At 34.0% G+C, this 20,320-nt stretch overlaps 1 protein-coding gene across 1 annotated transcript; it reads left to right on the forward strand.

Moving 5' to 3' along the window:
* Positions 1-1,689: 1,689 nt before the first annotated feature.
* LOC147405021 (seven transmembrane domain protein) lies at positions 1,690-18,771 on the forward strand. Its single transcript, XM_086441141.1, has 7 exons — positions 1,690-1,848; positions 5,451-5,520; positions 6,849-6,908; positions 14,764-14,878; positions 15,058-15,173; positions 15,887-16,011; positions 18,421-18,771. Exons 1-7 carry the CDS (start codon positions 1,772-1,774, stop codon positions 18,542-18,544), a joined length of 687 nt encoding a protein of 228 aa, XP_086297267.1. The 5' UTR covers positions 1,690-1,771; the 3' UTR covers positions 18,545-18,771.
* The last annotated feature ends 1,549 nt before the right edge of the window (positions 18,772-20,320 follow it).

A 20,320-nucleotide genomic window follows, 5' to 3' on the forward strand; every position in this document is an offset into this window, starting at 1 on the left:
CAAAATTGTGAATTATATGCGTAGAATCAAATTCATAAAGAAATTTTAGATAAGAAAATGGAAATTTAGGTGTTCTAAAATCTTAAGCATCATAAATAGTGATGTTTGCGAATGAAAATATTAATTTCAAATGGCGAATAAATACTTTGTCACTTTTATAAACTACAGTTCTAGGTTCTACAACATACATATTTAAATCAGATATTATATAAAAAGAGGAGATAGGATAAGGAGCTAGTGGACCTAAATCAAAGATGTAAAACTATATAAATGTAATTAGATATTTAAATCAGATATTATTTATATATAAAAGAGGAAGAGTTTGATGCTCTGAAAGCATGGAGAAGTTGACATGTCATTGGGGACCCAAAATTTTGCTATTTTCATAAAAGCACAAATTATTTGATATTTTACTTCTCGAAGTGCATTAATTGTTGGATTGAGTTCATTAATCTATGATATTAAAACCACCACTTAAAATTAAGGAAAAGAGAGATTTATATAAATATAACATCTCACTAAAAAAACACATGGTCAAATTGATGATTAAAAATCAACCATGAAAAGTATGAAAAAAATAAATAAAAATCTTCAATAAAGTTAAATGTTTATCCATAACTCCCCCCCCCCCTCCCCCTCCCCCTCCCAACAAAAAATAAAAAATAAAAAATAAATAAAAATAAATAATAAATAAATAAATTATAGGGGCTAACATCATATATTGAGTATTTAGTAACACAACGAATTTGTGCTTTTAAAATTTAAGGGAGAGTATTTGCACACTGATGGCGCTCAATGCACCCACTTAAGTGACTTTTGTGGGAAAAATAAATAAATTATCATTTCACTCTTTTCGTTTTGACTTAATGCACCCACCACCACCTATCGAACAAAAACCTAAAACCTACTTCCTCCTTTTCTTGTCCCTTCCTCTCTTTCTATTTCTTCCTTCCTTGTTTCCTTCTCTTCTCATTTTCATCTTCTTTTAAATTTTGTGAGAGGTTGAATCAATAGAGATTAATTTTTTTTTTTCTTTTCTTTTCAAATAATCTTATTTTATTTTTTTTACATTTAATCATCAAGGAAGTTGAAAAATCATGATTAAAATCACAAAATGATGATTTTGAATATAATAACTTAAAGATTTTTTGACAGTTCTATTTAGTAGGTTTAGATTGCACTTGTTTTAGTACATTCAATAGGTACTTACCGAATATTATCAAATATATTCAATTTGTAGTTATCATCAAACGGATTCAGTAAATACTTACTAAATAAAACTTTCTACTAAACATTATAAAATCAATTTGATAAATACCTATCAAATTATTTCTCATGTAAATGATTTCAATTTGATTGAAAGTCTTACGATAAGAAAAATAAGTAAAATCAAAACTTAAAAATCTCATTAAAACTTTCCTAAATGCAAAGAAAAAAAAGAAGAAATAAGAAAAAGAGAAAAGGAAGAAAAATAATTCAGTGCCTTTAGGTAGGTGAAATAAATAATTTAAGATAAATCGTTAAAAATACATTTACCAGTGTGTGCAGATAGTTATTTTAAAGTTAAGGTACGTATGAAAAGAAATTGGGTGAGATGAGCCATTTTAGTGTGCAAACAGCCGGCCCCATGCTTTAAATACGTGTCTCCGTATCTGTGCGCTTCGTATAGCTTCTTATACAACGAGTTGCATCGAACCGAGGTTTCATAGCGAAGTCTTCTCTGGTTTTTGCTCCTCGCCATCGAGAGAGCTCTGAGAGAGAGAGAGAGAGAATGACTGTGTTTCACTTCTTCAACTGTGCAATTCTTACTTTCGGTCCTCACGCAGTCTACTACTCTGCAACGCCATTGTAAGTCCTCCTTTATTTATTTTTCTTGGAAATATTTTACAGATCTGTTATTTGTGTAAGTTGCACCCTATCAATGTGTGGAAATAAAACCCTAATTGTGGTTTTTTTTTTCTTATCGATGGGATCTCGTCAAACCTTTTGAATAATTCGTTAAAACAGATATTAATGGTGGTTATGTGATGTAATTTGGTTTCTGAAAATTGGGTGTTACGATCCCAAAGAGATAAGGTCTTAAATTTTCTGCATCATTATGTTAGAAACCTAGTTCCTAACGTACTCACTCAAACGAGAGAAAGGGTGATCTCGAGTGCTCAACACACCAAGATTGTGTAAAAACACGATTAAAACAAATGTTCTTCATTGATTAATAAGGGGATTCCATACTTTTATAAATAAAGAGTCCAAATCCTAATAATTTACTAATTCTATTCTTCCTAAAATACCTATTCAAATCAAATACCAACCGACCATGTTCTCATGGTGAAAAAATAACTTCAATTGGAATATTTTCATCGTCCACTTCATCCCATCCTTCTAACAAATATATTTGCATCCTTTTACATTGATGGCCTGGAGTGTAACATTCATCGCAATTATAGCATAATCCCTTGTCTCGTCGAGCTTTCATCTCTGTCACTGGATATTCATCGTGCGGGTGCTGTTATCATCTCAGGAGGATTTTTGTTATTTGTTTGGCCATTGATAACCAATCCCAACATTGGTTGATCTGCATGTTGAAGTCGAATAATTTCTCTTCTTGTCGCCTTGCAAGTCCCATGGCATCTTGGAGTGTCAATGGCCTAAACATTAGTACTTTTTGACCGATTCATCATGTAAGCCTTGAATAAAGGTTCCCATTAATGCACGATCCGACCATCCTTCAACTTGATTTGCCAAATTTTCAAATTCTTCTTGGTAACCCGCAATAGTTGAAGCCCCTTACTTTATCTTGGTGAGCAAACCCTCTAAATTTTTGAAATCCACAGGTCCACAACGGTTTAGCATAGTCGATGTCATATCCCTCCATGTAGAATGCGTATGAGTGCGGTTATACCACTGGTACCACGTCAAAGCCGCGTCTTCCATATGGAAAGAAGCCAACATAGTTTGTTCATGTTCAACAGAATGATGGTAAGCAAAAAATTGTTTTGCTTTGTAGATGAAGTTAAGAGGTTTGAGCCCATCAAATTTTGGAAAATCGATTGTTGCGCACCTTGTTTGAACTCGACCTTCAAACCGGTCTTCTTGCACTCGATTCGGAACACGGTCTTCAATCAGCATATCATGATTACCTACACTTGATTCCCCATCAATAGATTTAATCGTACGATTCGATGGATTTTGTATAGACAAACACTCGATGAGTTGTCATGTTTGCTCTCGATCCTTCTCCAAAGTTTGCTGCATGGATGCAAGAAGGGATTGTATGTTCTCCATAGATTCTTCAAGATGAGCCACACTTTCCTCCATGATTTCAAGTTTTGATTGTTTCTTTTCCTTTTTTTTCACTGGCATGCTCAGAAAAATCTGTTCTGATACCAATTATTAGGAACCTAGTTCCTAATGTGCCCACTCAAACGAGAGAAAAGGGCGATCTCAAGTGCTCAACACACCAAGGATTGTGTAAAAACACGATTAAAACAAATATTCTTCATTGATTGATAAGGGGATTCTCTCCTTTTATAAATAAATAGTCCTAATCCTAATAATTTACTAATTCTATTCTTCTAAAATACCCATTCAAACAAAATATATATTAAATCAATAATTAATCCTACTGATAGAATCCTAATATAAATAGAAATAAAATCTAACTAAAATAGAGTCCTAACACATTAGCACTTAAATGCTTTTGGTGTATTGGTTAGGTTTTTGTATCAAATGGTATTAGAGTTTGCTTGCACCATGTCTTGGGTTCAAAGGGTTACCTCGAAAAAGGGCTATCAGGTTGATAGGGATTACGATTGGGTTAAGGAGTTGGAATTGGGTTTGGATTGCGATTAAGAAGGGTTTCAAGATACGCAACTATGAAGAAATTCTGAGATCGATTCTACAATACACGTTGTTTGAAATAAAGTTGATGATGGCTAGCATATTTTTTTCTTCCCTTTTTGTGTTGGGTGGAGATATCAATATGAAGGCGTTGCTAATCAAGGGCAGCAACGGTAGTGCTCGTGGTGTAGGGAATGGTTATAAGTAGCAATAGTAATAATGAAGATGGTGATAGAGAATGACAGTGTAGGATGTTGATGGAGATTGAGGTGGTTGTAGTGTAGATTGTCAATTTCTGGTGGATGGTGGTGATCAAAGAATGATGATGATGGTTATAGATAGAGGTAAGGAATTTGAACATTGAACCTCGCTTTGGTACCTACCTTTTATAATGTTCATGTAGAATCATTACAAATAAACAAAATAAAAAATAAGAAAGAAGATGATTGCTTTGAGGTACCTGGACCTCCTAGACTAATTCGAGATGGTCAATCCCTAAATCCAAATGATTTGATTAATAATGAAAATACAATAAATGTTTCCGAGGAAATTGTACAAACAACTAATCCTAAATCAAAATTCAAGTTCTTTTTTTTTTTTCCTTCTATTCGAATCTAATCAAAATTTTATCCTTAAAATTAAGCAACTAACTTTAATACTATTTAGCCTAAAACCTAAAAAATTATCGTACTCCTAATTAATTATATTTGGTACCTAAAACCTAGGGACTCAAAGGAAGGGTACCAGAGTGAAAGCCATCATAAGGTGGGCCACTGAGGATGTCAGTGGAAGGGGAGACTTGGGCACATGGCTACTTGGGGGCCTGAGAAGGGTACCAAAGTCAAAGTTACCATAGAGTCTCGGGAACCATAGAGTAGGCCATTGAGGATCTCTGAGGAAGGGGTGATATGGGGGCCTAAGAGGGGTATCTAAGTGAAATTCGACACAGAGTCTTAGGTAAAGGACTACTTGGGAACCTTGAGAGTAGGATAACATAGTGAAAGCTACGAAAGAATACCAAAGTGAACTTCCCCACAGAGTCTACTGTTGAGGATGTCAACTAAAGGGGAGACCTAGGGATGGAGCTACTTGGGAGTTCTAGAAAGGTACTAGAATGAAAGTTTCCATAGAGTCCTGGGGACAGGATACTTGAATGAAGTCATCACATAATCCTAGGTCAAGGGCAGCCTGGGGAAGGAGGGCAAAAGAAAGGTACCACGGTGAAAGCCACCACAGATTGGTCTACTGAGGACGGTAGTTATGTAGTGTGGTGGTGTGATTCGATCCAAAAGAGATAAGCACTTAATTTTACTCACCATTAACACTTAAGTGCTTTTGGTATGTATTGACTTTGTTTGTATCATTGGGGTCCCACTCTCTTGAATCCTGCTTTTGGATTTCATTGTTGTTTTTGTGGTCTTTTGTTCAAAATGTGGGAGAGAGGAACAATTCCTGAGTTTTAATCTAAAAATTGGTGGTTTTGGGTTTTAAATTTACTAGTTAAATTACAGTAGATCTGTATATCTATAATGGGCTCTTTCACTAGTGTTGTATGCTGTTTAACTTGTTTTACGATCATATCTCGACTTTGAATTAAATATTTGGTGCAGATCGGAGTATGACACGATCGGTACCTCTGTTAAAGCTGCTCTTGTTTATCTTGGAACTGCATTAGTAAAGGTTGGTAAACTTGATATCCGCCTTTGGTCCCATTCATTTCTTAACTTTAATTGATTTGATTCATTTGATGTTGGAACCTAGTATGCAAAAATCTTCTTCTTAATTGCTTGCAAAGAACTTTACGATATCAATGTAATGTTCATTAATATGTTGGGCATCAGATAGATCCCCAAAACTACTTGGTTTGGTTAGTTACGGTCTCAGTAAAAGTTACAATGGCTCAAAGGAATTTGGATTTGAAGTAGACCCAAGGTTGCAAAATCAATGCTGGTTGCATTAAAGATTGATTTTTATTTTTTATCCTTCAATATATCTTATTAGTCTTTTATTCTGTTTAATGTGTCCCCCCCTTTTTTTAATCAAAAAATAAAAGTAAAATAAAAATAAAAATTGCGGACCTAATTCTTGTGTACTTCATACCACGCATCAAATTCAAATCCCCCCGGGTCCCTTTCCTCCAAAATATTGCAGTCCTAGTGCTACCACTATTACCTGGAACTTCACCTATTTGATAGATTGGCAACATAAATTTGTGGGTTTTACTTATAAACTCTAAATCTTGTTTACCCCACTATCAACTTTTCTTTGTCTATTGAATATATTTTCAATTGTTTGGGTGCCACAATCCTTATAGAGCTCCTCTATTAGCCCTTTACTATGTGTGAATACAGAGGAAATCAGCAACTCGGACTTTAGAGGTTCCGATGGAGGTTGGCTAGTTTGTTACTTTGATTTTATGAATGGATTATGTTATGTTTGGAATGAAGCAGAAAAAATCCTTAGCCAATGTCTCCAAATAAAATATCAAAATCATATAACAAGAGAGATTCTATTGCCACACCAACTTTCGCTAACAGCATCCCAATTCATATGTAAATCACCGTAGAATTGAGACACATCTTGGGGTGCTGTTCTTAAAAGTTGGTGTGACAATGGAAGCTCTCTATAACAAGCATTGAAGAAATGAAAGATTGGCTTAACATAATGCTTGTCCCCTTGGGTTTTTTGACCTCATTTGTTGAATCCAAGTTTACGTGGATGGTTTGTATTAACTACCTCATCAAGGTTTTAGTCCTTGTTTCTAGATTTGCTTAACTTTGAGCTAGAAAGGAAATCTAGTGCTTATGATCTTGTATGTGCCCTTAAGAAGTTTTACAGGGTCTTAATTAACAAACATTATTCAATCTTCCGTGCCTTGAAACACATGCTTAAATTTCAAGCCATTGTTTTCACATATCTTATCTGATTTCTCTATATTCTGGACTCATGAACTGTTCTTTAGTTTATAGTTTCTATTTACATTTCATAGTAATTGTTTATCTTGGCAGCTTGTTTGCCTGGCCACCTTTCTCAAAGTACCTGACAATGACAGTTTTGATCCTTACCAGGTATGTTCTCATTGCATTCTTTTCCAAAATGGACCACTTAGATGTTAACGAATCAATTTTTTTATTATAGGGAATTGGAAATTATTAGTACTCTTGATGTCAGGGGTTGATTCTGACAGCTTTTAGCATTTATCTGTGCATAGGAGAAGTTGAAAATATTAACATCAGTACTTTATAATGTTTGATTGCTTCTTTTGTTTATCTTTAAGTTCTTTGGAAGAGTAAATTATGTGTACTTGTATGTAACTATGTAAGGATGTCTCCACATGTACATGGCTGACACGGTTGGATAGAGTTGGCTCTGCTGGACTAATAAAGTTGAAAACAAGAAATGGTTTTGGAAAATGAAATTGGCTAATTCTAAGTCTTGACTTAGACCGAGCCATTCAATTTCTTAGAAACATCCATTAAATAATATAGTTATGATTTTTTTATTTTTAAACTGTGGAGTTTTAATGATTATGCATTAGTAATGGATACGAGCATGTATAGAGTGAGGTGCAAGAGTAGGTTTTCGATAGATCAAGGATTTCATCAAAAGAAAGAAGAACAAACAAATAAAGAGGTTACATTGAGGAGGTTGAGGAGATCTATCAAAGGAGAGTTAACCATTTTGAAAGGCGAACCAACATCCAAACACTACAAACAAAAACGAAAAAATTCCAAAGCCCCACAAAAGATCACCTATTGAACATTGGCCATCTTGTGAAAGGGTTTCATATTTGTCCTCCCTTTTCAACTATCTGACTTTTGTTTGTTCTTTTCTTCTAAAGTTGAATATAAAGGAATTTCATTCATTGAAAGTTTTGTTTCTTTTCCATCCAATGAACTAAAGAAGTTGCATTTATATATAGGCTTATGCAACACCTTCTCTTTTCCTTGAACAATTCAACTCTATAAATTAAGAAAGAAATAAAAACTTTTTATAATTCAAAATTCCCATATTCTAAGGACTTATTAACCAATTAGCTTCTCTTAAAATAGAAACTTTATAATACTAATAAAACTAGTTAACTATTATTTTTAGTAAATCCACAAAAAACCCCTTTTAGGACTGTATGCATGTGGAGGGATAAAAATTGACTCCCATATGGACCGTTCATTTGCACTAATTGATATGCAAGTGGATATGAGGCAATGTTTGGGTGGAAATCTATCTAATTAGGGAAGAATCCCAATTTGGGAGGATTCTTCCTTTTTAGATAATTACTGAATTTGGATAGGGATAAATGTGAAAATTGTAATTTAACTAGGGTTAGGGTTTTCTATTTAAAGGGTTAAAGACCACTATAAAAGGAGAGGGAAAAATGATAGGAGAGGAAGAGAAGAGATCATGTAACAAGAAGATTCAGAATATAGTGGAATGAACCCCCCGAGTCCCGTGTACGTAGACAAGTTTGCCTAACCACGTAAAAAATCTCTTGGTGTTCTTTTTGTTGTTGTTGTATTTTTCATTATTTTAATGATTTATTGGTGTAATCTTGATAGAGATTGTAGATCTCGAGGTCAATCACAGAAAATGCCTTTACAATTGGCATCGTCTGTGGGAATCGAGTGAGGAACACTTGTGAAAATCACAATAGTAGGATTGAAAAGGGAAAACCATGAGAAATCACGGGGAATGATTGAGTTCTCAATCAAAAGTAGGGGGCTGCCGTCAATATCAATCCTTGGGGGGTTTAGGGTTTTTGATTTGGTTTTGTTCACGATAAGGTCGGGGGAGATTAGAAAAAGGGAAGGTGAAGAGAGTGTATCTGAGGATCGATCCATGGTTGAAGGAATCGGATCGATTGGAGTTGTGAAGTGGTTTGGTGACCAGAAGGGGTTTGGGGTTTGTAATGCAAGAAGGTGGAAGCCAATGATTTGTTCGTTCACCAGTCCTTGATCAAATCCGAGGGTTACAAAAGCCTTGCTGAAATAGAAGTTGAGGAGTTCCAGGTCGAGCATGGAGGTGGTAACAGTGGTGAAGGTAGTGGGTACGGCTTCAATGGTAAAAAGGAAATAAGGGTAAGTTGTTGTGCAAGGGAGGAAGATTACATACCTGCAACCATTGTGTGCAGAAGGCTTCTTCAAATGGTAACGTGTACAGGAAGGATATGATAAGTTTATGATTAAAGGGCACTATGAAGTAAAGTTAAAAAGATTAAGGGTAGGCACGGTATCGCTGAGCCTTTTATGCTAATTTCAAGTTTATGTAGTGGAGGACACATTAGACTAGAGTTCTGCAACAATTATGAACCTAGATTTGTGGTGGTGTGACAATGCCAAATACATATATAATTAGGAACTTGGAATGTACTTTAGGTTCTCAAAACTTAAAATGGCAAGGAGTTTGAGAAGTATTATTGGATGCATGTTGTATACCTAGGATTTGATGTATATGTAGTTGAAAATTAAGATTAGGAACAACTTATACCATTTGACTCGGCAAGTGTTTGCTTAAATGTCTAATGAAGACGGGGGTTATTATGGGAAAGGTAGTAAATGCATGGACTGGATAAGCGGCATCCATGCTATCAAAAGGTTTAATGTAATGCCTCACATGGGGATAAGTTGTGTAGACACCTCATTTTTGCATTCGCCTGATTAATCAACTCGTCCAAACGATTACAACGGTTCCCAATGATGGATGAATATTCTAATGTTTTGAGTTGTTACTAAATGTGTTTCCAAAGCTTGGATGAGATATTTCAAACGAGCAAATTTTAGAAATTACATTACGTTAGGAAGATACGATCCAAAACATAGAAATCATCATTTCCAGACAAACAGAAGCTTTATGAGAAAAATTATAAAAAAAATGACCAAATTACCAGAATACCCTTGACATCAGAACATTCCTAGAGTCTACATTATGTTTAGGAAAATCTTTTCGAACACATAAAACAGCAAATTAAAATCAAATAAATTATTTCGTCAATTTTCACAAAATTCGACAAAATTAGAAAAACGTGCCTCATAGGGTCTACAATCATTTCACGTCAAAAATGCATAAGTGAGAAACCAATGTTCTCATTGAATTCTTTATGAAAAATTGATTTCAAAACATCGAAAAACAACCTCTTTATGTAAGTTTTCTTTGAGGGCAAAACGGTAATTTTTCAATTCTAAACTTCAAAATTTTGAAATTAATAATTAAAACGTTAATTAACGTAAAGTGAAATCTTAATAAATCAAATTAAAATTGTTGAACAAATAAAATCAATTAATTAAGTCCATGAGCCAAATTTTAAGTGGTGGTCCATTTACTTAAGTGGAGTCCACATGATATTTAATAAAGAACCCTCCACCGGGGGGTCCCAAAGAATTAAAAATATAATTTAATAAAAAATCCTTCATTGGGGTTCTTCAAAAATTAAAAAATTCTCATTTTATGTAAGTCAAAAAAATTCAAAATTCAAATAAAACCTAATTGAATCATAATCTAAACAACTTAACATATTAGTTAGTACTTTATCTCTAAGAGACCTAATCCAAATCCTAATCTTATCACAAAGCTCTTTAAAAAAGAGCCTCCACTACCTAATTTCGTAGGTCAAGAAAAATCCTAGAAAAGATGTAAAAAATCTCTTATAATACTTCCTAAGACCTTAAATTGGAAATCCCAAGTCCATACCTAACCCTTAAGCCATAGTTTTTAATCTAAAAACAACTAGATACTCTTAAAAACACTTTGAAAAGTTAGTAAAACATTTAAAAACACTTCGAAAAGTCAGTCATTCAGATCTAAGGGAAGAAAGTCTCATTTCGAAGGTTGGAGACAGATTTAACAACAGAGATAAAACAAGAAGATTCACACGAGGAATGCTCTCCGCCAATTTCTGAAGGAATCGACCGTTGCAATCACTCAGGTAAAAAAAACAAGGGTAATCTTTCGTTTACTCTAGATTTAGGCTGTTTTGCAATGCAAATTTTTGGGAAAAGTAGAGATCGGTGTTCGCTAGGCGGGGTTGGTGCCTAACACTTTCCAATCCCATAACTTGACCCCCCTACCCACTATCATTTTATAGTTTAGTATTCCTTATTTCTTTAGTCATGTTTTAGATCCTAGACCGTAAAACTAGGTGGCGATTCCCAAAAAAATAAAAGTGGATTCGCACCCACGGATCGAGGGTGCTTTCAGTGGAGAATTTTGCCCAGCAAACGTCGATCTCTACTTTTCTAAAAAATTTACACTGCAAAACATCTTAGATCTGGAGTAAACCAAAGATTACCCTTGTTTTTTTACTTGAATGATTGCGACGGTCGATTCCCTCGGAAACTGGTGGAGTGCTTTCTTCGTGTGAATCTTCTCCCTTTATCTTTGTCGCTAGATCTGCCTCCGACCTTCGAGATGAGACTTTCTTCCCTTAGATCTGCATGTTTTACTAACTTTTCGGGGTGTTTTTAAGAGTTTGTGGGTGTTTTTAGATTGAAAACTAAGGCTTGGGGGTTAGGTATGGACTTGGGGCTTCAGATTTAGGGTTTTGAGAAGTATTGGGAGAGTTTTTTGACCTCTCTTTTCTAGGGTTTTTCTTGACTTCTGAAATTATGTGGTGGAGACTCTTTTTAAATAGCTTTGTGATAAGATTAGGGTTTGGATTAGGTCTCTTAGAGATAAGGTCTATCTCTAACTAATCTGTTAAGTTGTTTAGATTAGGATTCAATTACGTTTTATTTGAATTTTGAATTTTTTTAACTTACGTAGAATGAAATTTTTTTAATTTTTGGAGAGTCCCCCAATGGAAGGTTTTTTATTAAATTATATTTTTAATTCTTTTGGACCCCGATGGAGGGTTCTTTATTAAATATCATGTGAGCCCCACTTAAGTAAATGGGCCATCACTTAAAATTTGGCCCGTGGGTTTAATTAATTGATTTTATTTGTTCAACAATTTTAATTATTAGTTTCAAAATTTTGAATTTTGGAGTTGGAAAATTACCGTTTTGCCCTCAAAGAGGACTTTTACGTTGAGAGGTTGTTTTTCGATGTTTTGATTTGATTTATAAGGTGTATTTTCATGATAATAAAAAACTTGGTCGAGTCACAAGATTCCATCGAATTAAGTTTATTGCTAAAAAATTTGATCAAGAAGTGTACCTTGTCAAGCTAGTTAAATTGCTAAGGGGTTTAATCACACCGAGCCACTTTTTGTTAGTTTGGTCGACTTGACAAATAAGGTTTGGGGCTAATCTCGTGCCCAACTCAAGCGAGTCTAGGGACTCCGTTGAATTAAGAGGTTCAATTCATTATTCAATTTTTGACCCATCGTGGTATACTTGGGGGGCTCGGTTAAGTCCGGACTATGAGGTATAATGGTTAATTTCTATTTGGGTGCTCGGTCCAAGTTTATTCTGGAACTTGGACTCGGGGTTACATAAAAACTTATTTTCAATAGGATTTTAATAAGAACCGTTTTCTTTGAAGTTTTCAATAAGGTAGAAAAAATTTACTTGGTCTTTTTTCAATTTTACATGCAAGAATGATTATTCTATGAACCTGAGTTATTAAAAGGATCTTTGAGCCTTGCTCTTGAGGTGGAGCAGGGCAAAAAGGTTGATGTCGATTTGTTAAGGAAATCAAGTTGTGCACTTGAGGGGGAGCAAGACAAAAAGATTGAGGTTAAGGTCGGTTCAACGAACAACCTTGAGAGGGTGTAGGGCAAAAGGTAAACGTTAAGGTTGGTTGAACGTACCGAGCCTTGCTTTCGAGGGGGAGCAGGGCAAAAAGCAAAGGTTAAGGTTTGTTCAATGAATCGAGTCTTGCTCTCGAGGGGAGTAGGGCAAAAGGCTAAGGTTAAGGTCTGTTTAATTAACTGAGCCATTCTCTCGAGTGGGAGTAGTGTAAAGAAGCTAAGGTTAACGTCGGGTCGATAAGGGAACCGAAACTTGTTCTTGTGGGAGAGCAGGGCAAAAAGGTTAAGGTTATGCTTAGTTCGTTAAGGGAATCGATCCCCTACTCTTCCCAAGAGCAGATGAAAGAAAAGGTTCAAGGTTTAAGCTTGGTCTTCTATTTATCAAAGTCTTGAATCGTTCTGGGATCCAAGTCCGATCTGGGACTTCGGCCGGTTCTTCTTTTATTTATCAAAGTCTTGGATTGTTCTAGGATCTAAAGCTCAATCTAGGACTTGGGTAAGTTATTTTATTATTTATCTAAGTCTTGAGTTATTTTGAGATCCAAGTCCGATCTAGGACTTTGGTCGATTCTTCTATTATTTATTTAAGTTTTGGATCATTATGAGATTCAAGTCCGACCTAGGAAGTTTGTCGATTCTTCTATCATTTGTTAAAGTCTTGGCTCATTTAGGGAACTAAGACCGAGTTTCAAGATAGTCGATCATATTATTGAAGTCTCGACTTATTATGAGCTAAGTGGAAGATCAGATTTGTGTTTGTCAGGGAATAAGATAAGCTTAGGAGCTTAGGAACCATACTAGTTCAGGAATCAAGGATGATGCTCATTCAGGAAGGATTTTAGAAGTTGTAAAGTTCTCGAATCCCATAGACGGCCCCAATTGTAGAGGTTTTTTTTGTGATTCATCTCGAGATTTACACATTTATCAAGATCACACCAATAAATCATTAAAATAATGGAAAATACGAAAAAAGAAAAAGAAAACCAAGGGATTGTCTATGTGGTTCGACAAACATGCCTATGTCCATGGGCTCGGGGAGCCGTCCCACTATATTCTGAATCTCCCTGTTACATAATCTCTTCCCCACCTCTCTTTTTTTCCTCTCCTCCCATTTTTTCTCTCCTTTTACAATGGTCTTTAGTCCTTTAAATAGAAAAACCTTAACCTTAGAAAAGAAATCCTAACCCTAAATAGATTACAATTTTCACATTTACCCTTATTCAAATTCCATAATTATCTAAAGGGGAAGAATCCTCCCAAATCGGGATTCTTCCCTAATTAGATAGAATTCTACCCAAACATGGCCATGTGTCCACCTCGTGATAGTGTTGATTGGTGCAAATGAATGTTCTAGATGAGAGTTAATTTTATCCCTCCACAACACATCACGCATTGCGCACACAAGAGAGAGATTTTTTTACTTGGATGTAAAATCAGGTCGAAAATAGCCTTTTAATGGGTTGAACTAGGGCCCTTGTTGGATTGCTGTATTGGGCTTCATGATGAGCTGAAGTGGCTGGACCGTGAGTTTTAAAAAATGGATATAATGTGAATCATGGGTTTGATCAGGAAGTCTAGATGAGTCCACTAAAGAGTAGAATTCATCCTCCATTTACTACAGCTCCTGTGTCCATATGACTATGATGGCAATGAAAAGTTGAAATTTTGATGAACATTAGGGCAAATGAAATATGAAGAGATTTTGGGTTACATATGTGTCAATTTTACAATTTATCAAAATATTATTATCTTACATGCTATGTTCTCTAACTAAGCACATATCTTGAAATGAAAAGTTGGAATTTGGATGAACATTAGGACAAATGAAATATGAAGAGATTTTGGGTTACACATGTATCAATTTTACAATTTATCAAAATATATGATCTTACATGCTATGTTCTTTAACAAAGCACATACCTTGAAATAATAGCATTATGTCCATTTTCTTTTTCTGATAAATGGTGTTCAAACTAAATAACTCCATTATATTAGTGTTTTATTAGTACTCTTTACTTTTATTTGAGTTCAAATTTCAAATTTAAATTCAAATGTCTCGCCAAACATTTTTAATATTATCCGTGGAACCCACCACCTTCATGTATTACATTACCTTTACAACAGTTAATAATGTATCACGGCCTGACCATTACACTGTATTATGGTCTGCTTCAAACCTTGGTGACATCACATCAATAGTGCACAATTACTGATAGCAGCTCATTCCTATTGTTCTTCAGGAATTTTTGAAAGCTTTGATTGGGTTTATCGATGTTGCTGGGTTGTACTTTGCACTGACACAGCTAACCCACAGAAATATCTCCCAAAATCATAAATTCCAAGCTGTAGGACTTGGTGAGTAAACCTTGAAGTCTATGTTTGCATTTGGGGATGAAATTATTTTCTTCGGTTATCAATGTAACAAATCTTAAGATGTTTGAAATAATCAATGAACTATTTCCCATTTTCCTGACTTAGTTCACACCGCGTGTTTCCCCTTTATTGCTAATGAATCTATATTTTTTTGTTGGCAGGATGGGCTTTTGCTGATTCTGTCCTACACAGACTTGCACCTCTCTGGGTGGGTGCTAGAGGATTAGAATTTACATGGGAATACATACTACAAGGCCTTGAAGCAAATGCAAATCTGGTTGGATAAGTTCCCTTCATTCCTCGTTCTCTGGATATTGATATGTTTTGGTGGTGGTTTGAACAAAGTTCCTGAGTTCTTGATTAGTTGGGTATAGAAATCATATTCAAACCTCTGAACATAGGGAAATCTATTAAATTCTTGGACAATGGTTGCATTTAAGTTCCCAGAATAGATTAAAGCAAATATTTGAGAGCTGCTATTGGCATTCCAACTTTTACTTATTACACTCCAATTTCTTAAATTATTTATCACAACCTAATTAAAGATTAAAACACACCATTTGAACATTACAAAAGTTTGGTTCAAGTTATTACCTCAGATTACAAAGCATTATAACACATTCTAACAACTTCAGGAATTGTTTACATTTAATATTAGGTTCATATAAAATCTCAAATCTATCAAATAGAAATCTAAATAAAAGAGAGTTTCTATTGGCACCCCAACTTTTACTTATTCTCAACCATTGATTTATATATTTTAATTTTAATTTTAATTGGGGTGTAACAAGTAAAATTTGGGGTGCCAATAGCAGCTCTCAAATATTATTGAGGCTTAAACTGTTCTCAGCTTCTACAAAAAAAAAAAAAATTCTGCTTAAATTCTTTTATTTTCTATGTAGGCTTCTTTTTCATATTCTACCTGTCCCCCCCTGAGTATACGTTCCAGTGTCATTAATTTCATTATTCTATTTCTATTATTTTGTTCAGGTATTAACTGTATCTCTTGCTGCGTTGGGATCTTTGATGTGGCTCCGGAAAAACAAGCCAAAGACTCTAATCCCCATAATTTATGCTTGTGCTGGAATTCTTGCAACCATGCCATCTATCACAAGGTCTGCTTCTGATCCATGCTTCTCATTTCTCAATAAATTGAAGTGTCATTATATGCCCCAAAATATATAATTTGCTGTTTTGTGAGTTTACTTTTTATTCAAAGTTCTCTATTCATTTTTTTTTTGTTGGTAGAAACATCGATGTTTCTCTACCTATAGATGCATTCTTTGTGCTTAAATTGGGGATTTCCTTCTCTTTCACGGTGTGCACATATGTAAATGCTTTTGAACTTTCCAGTAACCTTGGACATGAAAGGTCAAGGGAGCACTTCCTAATGATTATGGCATCAAATCACCCGCTAGAACCAGTTGTAATGGAAACCCTACAATTTTCCCCTCCACTTCCAAAATATGATCTTGATACCCTTCCGATCAGTTCCAATATGTTCCTATTCTATGATTTTCAATGTAATTCAAAGTGAGTTACTTTGTTATAGGTCCAATCCCCCATGTATGTGGTACACTTGTTGTTAGCAGCCTTGCTTTTCTTCTCCTTTCTTCTGCTTTTGTTTTTTTTTTTTTTTTGGGAAAATGACTATGAAGGACTCTTTATTGAGAATATGTACCGAATAGCCCCCTAATAAACAATACAGAACATGTAAGTGCCACTTAATAAAATATTAACCTATTAAGGATCTTTTGAAGATACTTTTAGGAAAAATACCTGAAATACCCTTTTAACAACTTTACAAAGTGGTTTGATCTAAAAATATACCTAGTCAAAATAAAAAACTTAACCTATTTATTTGATCATTAATATATCTGTGAAAAAAATATATATATATTTTTATTTATTAAAAGCTATTCTTAAATTCAATATAATTTTATTTGACTCATATAAGTTGATTTGCTAATCTTTTATTTGAATCAATTCGATGAACATTTAAGCCGAGTTTTAAAATTATATTTTAATTATTGAAAATTATTTATATATTTTAATAAATCTAACATACATAGATCAAATCAGCTTGATGGTGGTGATGACCATACTCATCTGCATCATCATCTTTGTTGTAGTCATCTTCATTTATGTGAGTTAAAGATTACTACTTTTGGGAAGAGAAAACAAGGATTTTTTTTTTTTTCATTTATATCTTTTTTTTTCATTGTTCTGTAAGAGATGGTCATAATCTAAGGGCTTGCTATTCATTTTAAAACATAGGAGTACCTAAAACATTCTCAAATAAACACGTTTCTTAAAACCTCAAAAATCGTTGAAAGGGTAATTATGGTATTTTCGCTTCAAAAATCTTTTTAGACTAATATTTGATAAAAGAGTACTAAAGAGTCTATCTTCTTTTAGAAATGACTTTTTGGTACATATTTTCAAAAAATAGGTACGTGGCAGAAAGATTTTTGAAATACTAAAATAAGATCGTGCTTCTTAGCCCCTAAATCTTCTTAAGCAAATTGTTTTCTTTATTCATGGATAGCAGATGGAAGTCTTGATCGGTATCAATCTTCCTTTCTGAACCTGGGCCGCTGTGGGCTAATCCAATGGAGTAGGGCCCAATTATTAAGTTTTAGTTGTGCTTTAGTATAGTTAGTATCCGTGGATTCATGCAAAATGACATAAAAACAAGCAATCCTGACCAACTAAACATAAAATCCAACATGGATAGAACACATACCCTAGTGATGTCACATATCCCAAGGACAATTCCCAACTGTTGGATTTTGTGTTTCATGATTGAGATTGCATTTTTTTGAGTCATTTTTCATGTGTCCATAGATTCCAACCGTATAAACACAAAATATGGTTGAGATTTATCGCTTATCATTAAAAAAATATATATTTATCCTCGGATAAGTATCTCCTAGATTTGTGTTATCAAGATACACGTATTTCTCAACTGTTGTATTTTATATCTAAACAGTTGGGATCAAGTTTTTTCTTTCATGAGTCATTCTTTGTATATATATATACACACACGGGGAATGCTAATTTTCAAGATGCCCTGGGGTGTCAACATTTTCCGTCACATTCACTTTCTAATAATATTTCAACCCATTTTGTTTTGTAGTGAAAAAAGAAAAAGGGCATATTGGTATTTTTGCAATGACATTGTTGTAAATATATTGAAAAATTCTTATGAACATATTTATAGAAGTGTTAACATCAATTGCTAAAGTATTTATTACAAATAAGACATTTAAATACAAAGACCAAAATGCCCTTAGTATATATTAATTAAAACAAATATTTATTATATAAAAGACCAACATACCTTTGTCTTTTTCACTAAAAAATAACATGAGCGGGGATATTATTAGAAAGTGAATGTAGTGGAGAATGCTAATGCCCTCACGATGTTATGCTTTTCAGTTTTATTCATTTTGCACAAAGAAATGTTGATATTAATTTGATGCACTATTTCTTGTATAATTGAATATAAATGGTTTCTGCAGCTATTTGAGGCGAGGTTTGGGGTGGCACCTCCCGAAAGTTGTAGGCTTTGAACTGTTCTCATCGCTGGTGATGGCTTTTATCAGTTGGCAGCTCTTCTCCGCATGTCAGAGACCTTCTGCCTGAGTGAAAGAGAAGACTGGACAGAGGAGTAGAGTTTGTTAAAGAAAGGTTTCTCAAGCATTCAATTTTCTTCCCCAAGGAGATCCTTATTAATTTGATGGAATCTTTTGCTCACTCTTTTGTCTAGTTTCTACCTAGAATTCATAGAAACATGGATTAAATTTGTGAACGAATGTTTCTATTTTAGAAGAGCAGATTCAATGTGAGGTTTTGATTCAGAGGGATGGAAATGAGAGCTTCTTCGTTCAAATGTGATATTAAGGAGTTGATTTTCAAGAGGACTTCAATGGTCATGAAACTAGACTCACTCCAGAAAACACCTCTTTCCCTTCTTCACACATCTTTCCATGGAAAACTTAAATTTAACAGTGTTTGAATGCAAAATAAATATAAAAAGCAGATAAATGATTTGCCATGTGCATGAGATTGCCGCTTGAAGCGGGCAAGTCTTTTTTCACCCCTCCACCCTAAGAAAATGATTTGCCACACATCACTAATTTAAAACTCATAAATGCCCTCATTTTTATGTTTAAACTTGATATAATAAGCAAAATGCCATTTTAAAAAACTCATAAAATTGAAACAAATGACCTTATTTGTAGTTTTCAAATTTACAAAAATATCATTGTTTTTAATATTATAGTCCTTACAAATCTTTTAATAAGCATTTTAACATTTTAAGTTAAACATAAACCCTTTTAATATGTGTCCGTTTGCTCTTACTAGGGGTGTTAATTGGTACCCATGCAATCGGAACCGGAATAAGAAGCCCTGGTTCTAGATCCTTACAATTAAAGATGGATTTCAGTTTTTGAAAAAAAAAAATTACCTCATACTTGTTAGAATAATTTTTAATTATGTTATTGATGTTTATATAAGATGATATATTGTATTTTTTAAAGGAGTGTTTTTACAATAATTCGTAAATACTATATTTTTTTTATGATTAAAAAATACTTGTATATAAAGAAAGTAGAATACTACAATTACTCAAGAATTTTTTTTTTTATATCTTATCTATTTATTAAGAATCAGAATGATGTGATACCCGCGAGTTTTGGCGGTTCCAATTTCACTAATTTTAAAACCAGAATAGGAATTGAAAAAAATCAGAGCCAAAAAAATATTATGGTTCCAGTTATAAAGATAATAGGAACCGACCTATTGACACCCCTAACTCATACCACCATCTATCTATTTATTTTTGTCACTCTTTACTTAGTAAAGGGTCCTTGAGTTCAAATGAGTTACCAAATTGGCAATCCAAACACCATAGCCCTTTAGGTTTTGATAATGGGCGGTTATTGAAATTCCACTAAATCTCAATTTAAAATTAAAATTTAATGATAAAAAATAATATATATATATACACACACATAAAGCTACTCATAAAGCTACAATGTATTTTGTCTTATATAGGCAAAAATGTTTAGAATGAGCTGGTTTTTTATGAGGATGGTCTCTATGGTGAGGAGATCATCCTTGCCAAAAATCAGCCCATTATGAAACTTCTAGCCCCATATTTACAAGTTGAAAAATTTTAGACCGTCCAACTTTTGTAAATCACTTTTGATGGGGTTAGAAGTTTTGAAATGGGATGATTTTTTGCAAAGGTGATCCCCTCACCATAGAGATCATTCTCACAAAAAATCAGCCTATTCCGAATCTTTTTAACCATATAAGATAAAAGCGTTGTAGCTGTATGAGTAGCTTTGTGTGTCTACGGAACCCGACCCTATATATATATATATATATATATATATATATATATATATATAT

Source organism: Akebia trifoliata, chromosome 4, assembly GCF_017979445.1.
Source record: "Akebia trifoliata isolate Shusen 1 chromosome 4, ASM1797944v1, whole genome shotgun sequence".
In the NCBI taxonomy this organism is placed as follows: domain Eukaryota; kingdom Viridiplantae; phylum Streptophyta; class Magnoliopsida; order Ranunculales; family Lardizabalaceae; genus Akebia; species Akebia trifoliata.